Genomic DNA, 4992 nt, shown 5'->3' on the forward strand with positions numbered 1-4992 from the left:
ACAGCATTCTCTTACCTTCCTCACTGTCCTCAAAGACTGGTGGCTTGCTGGAGGTGGTTGCACCCATAATGAATTTTGCCAAAACCTCTCATGAAATTACATCATCTTGGAATGAAGAGATGAAGTAAATGTTACATCTAGCTTGTACGCAGATGATCTCTGGTACTTTCTGCTTGTATGTCCTAGGAAATAAAAAAAGCGACAACTCGCCATCACTAACAAGTGCTAAATTATATTTTGCTGTCTGCAAATTGACATATATATTATATAAAATTACATATGTATTATGGCATAATTATTCTTATACCACTTCCTTTGCTCCCAATATACACTGCATGAAAATTAAAATAAGAGATAGATGATGTATGTATAATCCATGGAAGAGAAATTCTGCCGTAAAGGACAGGTTCTAAAGGAGACTGAGATATTTCAATTTACATTTTAGAGTAAAATGCAAGTATTTTTTTTCTTGGTAGCACCCACTAGAAACCCAGCTAACAGGTTCCTTGCCGAATCAACATTGCTGATTCAATTAAAAGTGACAGAGCTCTGCATATAAGCATACAAAAAAGAAATCATGAAATAATACTGGTTGAAGAAGATTATAGGTATGATCTTGAAACCTTTAATTAGTCACTGCCCCTCTTGAGATCAATGGCACCTGTGCCTAAGTAAATACTACTGGATTAGAGCCTAAATAGTTACAACTTTATTCCATTCTTCAGAGGGATGAAAATTGTTCTGAAGTTAGAGGTGGCAATGTATGGAGAAGCAATACATGGAAGGCAAACGGACAGAAAATGAAGAGAAAAACAGAAAGAGCAGCACAAAAAAAAATAGCAGCAAATGATACTTAGAAATTTAGAAGGCATAAAAAACCCTTTGTAGAACAAGAGGCATTAGTGGTTATACAGAAACGATGAGTTAGACAAGTGTGAGATCATTTTTCACACTAAAAAAGATGTTGACTGGGGCCACATAAAGGCCTGTGGGATCAGACTCTGCACTGGCCAGGGAAACTACCGTGCATAGTGACATGAACATGAAAGCAAACAGGAAAAGAGGGGAGGAGAGGTATCTTTCCAAGAAAGGTTTCTTGATTGGAGTGTGATTTACCCATCTGCAATTGATATACATTTCTTAAACAGAAAAAGAGAAAGCAGATTTACACGCACACATGCACTTGCACACACACCCTCCCTCCTTGATTACTTCTTATTGTCTTATTGTCTCTCCTGCTATCTTCCACTTTCCCTGAATATGGGACTAACTTTTTATTTTTTGTCTCCACGGCTTAGAGATGCTCCAGCCACAAATTCACATCCAAACTCAGGCCCCCCCCAAAAAAGCTTAACTTTAATGTACTTTAATGTGAACACTTTAAAGCTTAACTTTAATGTCAAAAAAGCTTAACTTTAAACATGTACTTAAATCTGTTTGAAGCCAAAAGTTAAAAACTGCATGTTTTTGTCAATTAGGCCTAATTTCATATTTCACATGACTGAAAAAATCTCAGTGAAATGAGGCAGCAAAATGCTTGTGATTATTACCATTGCCTTTAAACTGAATGGTCTGGGCAGTCCATGCAAATGCTAAGCAAAAAGAGGAAATCTTTTTAAAGCTAAAACTTCTCTTTGGGGGAAGGAGAGGACCAGGGAATCTGTGGGAAGGGCACTTTCCTTTCGCTACAGCAAAAAGCAGCTACGAGAATTGGTACTTCATTTCTCCTAATGAACTAAAAAAACAGCCCCTGGGATGTTTGACATTATTATAATGGCCATCAAAGAGGATCCCATCATGATGTCCTCACATTACAGTGAAGCAATCAGCAGCAACTGTAAAAGTCAACTGCTATATCCTTTATGAGCATTTGTTATGTAACACTTTATAGTTTCTTATTAACTAACATCTTCAAAGTACTTTGACATATGGACCCTGAAGAGGGAAGCAAGTTTTACTTTTAGTTAAGCTGATTTCAGAAAGTTTTGGAAGCATAATGCCAGAATTTACTGTACATTAGTCCTCTAAAAAAATAACACAAGAAACCCTAGTCTTTAGCACACACTTTTGTGAAGTTAAACAGCAAAAAGAGCAAAACATTGTTCCATTAAGAGAATCAAACCGGTCTCTCCCTAGAGCTTAAGTTATTTAGATCCTTTATTAATTACCTTTGTGATCAAATCATTAACAGAACAGGAACAGCTGAAATGACCAGTAGAAACTATGCCTTGCAATTAGAAACTACTATTTAGCCGGCATGTTTATAGACATGAGAAATCCTGTCTGTTTTTATATCCAGACACTGGAAGACTTTGGTGTTTTATCTGTGTCCGGTTATTTTATTAGAAACTGCTTAAAACAGGAGATAATCCCAAATAACTCCTTGACCATCACTTCATGGGCTTTAACTCACTGGTCAAGACCTCAGGAAGATGAAGAAAAGGGTTAGACATTTATATGACTAATCCCATCAGCATTTATAATAGCTACAATACTCATTTATAAAAAGTTATAAATTCTCATTCGGCAGGCCACCAGACAACAACTGACAGCATGGGGTTAGGGAGAAATTCCCCTATGTTTACCTTATTACCTAATTATTAGGGAGTCAGCATACATCCCTGATCCTGGCAACTCACAGAGCTGTCATACCGGATTATATGGACCCCTGGGTCTGGTCCTCAACTCCCTGCCCCACAGAAACAGCACGCTGCTCTAAGCCCCCTTCCCAAACACTCAGTCACAAAGTTCAGAAGGGAGAAGACTGAAACCTTTGCTTCTAACCCTCTGGTGCTGTTCCTTTAGCATGCTTGAATTGTAACCTCCAGGCTCAAAAGGTTTGCCCTACTGCAGAAAGGGACTAAGTTATTGCCTGAAAAATATAACCATTCAAAGCACTAGGCAGCAGTGAGACTGCCTGCTCCATGCCAGCACACTTCAGATCATGCTGAAAGCAAATCAGTGAAGGGATGATGCAGTTACTGGTCAAAAAATCTTAGGGAGTTAAACAAAAGAAACCACTTACCTTGCCGAGTGGGGAAGAAAGCAGCAAACCAGACTGATATACAGTAGCCCGGACTAGACAGCAACAGCCTGAAGCCGCAGCTCAGGAGGAGTATCGGATGTGGCACTGAGCTGCTATGCAGTTTGGGGTGGGAGATGGGAGGGGGTGTTTCTGTGAGGTTGGGGTTTGAGGCAAAGGGACCTGGGATCAGAGAGGAGATCCAAGCCTCTAATGCAGGGAAGTTCCCTTTTGCAGATTGCAGGAGGAGCTTGCAGCAGTCACAAGAGGGGAAATACACCAGAGAGCAGGAGGGAAAAGACATGCGAGACAGGAGGAAATAAGGTTGAGGGGAGAATAAATAGGGACCACTACTAGTGAGGTAAGAGAAGGCAATAGCTCTAGGACGTGCCAGACCTCTGCAACTGTAGTTACTGCTGATCAAATTGGCAACGGTTCTTCAGCTGCAGAAGCATCAAAGGCACATTGTGCCGCTTAAACACTTTACAGATCAGCACTTTTTTTTTTTTAGAGATCCCATAGTAAGACGTTACACACGTCCTAAGAAAGGACACTTTCTCTGATCCCTCTGTTCTCCACTCCTTTTAAACAGGATTTCCCTCCCTCTGCCCCCCTTCCCCACAACCTTACTGGAAGCAGGTCTGGCTGTTTTGAATATTTTTAGAACGTGTTTACACACACACACACACACAAAATATGCTATAGAGTTTCCTATTGATTTTAAATCAGATAAAGAATTCATGATCTGCAAACCAGGCTGATTTCCTCTTGGCTGTTCCCCAAAACAAGAAATCACCCCCATCTTGCCTTCTTTAGAAAGGATTTGATCCTAAAAGGTTGTTGAACATGATTGCCCCAATCCAGCATCGCACATAAATACAAGCTCAAACTTTAGACATTTGGGGTACAAACTGATTTGACTTTAAATGGGACAACTGACATGCTTAAAAAACAAGCAAGTGCATTAAGTGCTTTTTAAAGGATCAGGATCAAAAGTGTTACCCAAAGCTGAGTAAGGTGCTCAGCACTTTATATGCTCATGCCCAAATGGCCTGTTTCTTCCCAGGTAACCAGCCAGCTCCTTAAAAATTCTTGTAAGGAAGCTGATATCATGGTTCTTCCAATATTCATTGAACAGCTCTACTTTATCCTAGTGCATAAAATGCTGGTGCGCCCTTGCTGCTTGTACATCTCTGGAGCAAGACACGAATACCTGGTTGTTATAATCAGCAGTAAAGCTGAACATTTTTTTTCCCAGTCAAATCTCCAAAAACTGCAGTTCTGGCCACACGGGAAATACTGTATTTTTAAATTCACCTATGAGGTGTGAAGGGAATTTAAAAGCCAGAGAAAGAGTCCCTCCCTCCCCTGCATAAGCCCAAGAAAGCACTCACCATGGATGGGAGGACTGACGGGCCTTGAGACTACATCTTGCACCTCCCAGAAAACTGCCCTGACCAGAAGATTGTAGGACATTCTGGGGCTCCCACAGTGCTTCTGTTTGTGGTTGTTTCAGTTTGTATAAAACATTTAAGTATTTGTTCAGTCAGAGAGCAAGAGAGTGCATGCATGAATGCTTCTCAAGCTAGTGGTTAGAGACTCACCCAGGAGGTGAGAGACACCTGGGTTTCAGACCTTGCTCCAGTGAATGCTTAATCATTTATGCAGAGTGGAAGCTGCCTTGATGGGAGAAATGGAGACCTCCCCACTGCCACCCAAAAAAGTTATAATATGTTGGTTAAGGCATTCTCCTGGGAGAAGAGGACTTAAATCCCCTATGCAGAGAAGGGAAATAAATGTCAGCCTCCCACATCTTTGCCGAGTGTTCTAATCACAGGAATGTCTCCCCATTCAGAAGCTTTACTGTCTTCATGCCTTTACTTTTTTCTTAAGCGTCAGAAAAATCAACTTTTCATTTGGGTTAAAAGGGATGTTTTGGGCACATTTTGACAGGGAGAAAGGAGTGTAGG

At 40.6% G+C, this 4992-nt stretch overlaps 1 protein-coding gene across 3 annotated transcripts in view; it reads right to left on the reverse strand.

The window, feature by feature from the left end:
- STK32A (serine/threonine kinase 32A) overlaps nt 1-4526 on the reverse strand; it is a 72646-nt gene extending 68120 nt beyond the window's left edge. For 2 of the 3 annotated variants that reach the window (XM_025209547.1, XM_006028164.3), the window contains exons 1-2: nt 3026-3260; nt 16-182 (exon numbers count right to left, since the gene is read on the reverse strand). In XM_025209547.1, the coding sequence (XP_025065332.1) occupies nt 16-67 (52 nt within the window). In that variant the 5' untranslated portion in view covers nt 68-182; nt 3026-3260. Of the gene's footprint in view, nt 1-15; nt 183-3025; nt 3261-4416 lie in introns of those variants that run through there. The other variant, XM_025209546.1, reaches the window with a different exon arrangement.
- Nucleotides 4527-4992: the final 466 nt, after the last annotated feature.

This window comes from Alligator sinensis, unplaced genomic scaffold (genome assembly GCF_000455745.1).
Source record: "Alligator sinensis unplaced genomic scaffold, ASM45574v1 scaffold135_1, whole genome shotgun sequence".
Taxonomy (NCBI): domain Eukaryota; kingdom Metazoa; phylum Chordata; order Crocodylia; family Alligatoridae; genus Alligator; species Alligator sinensis.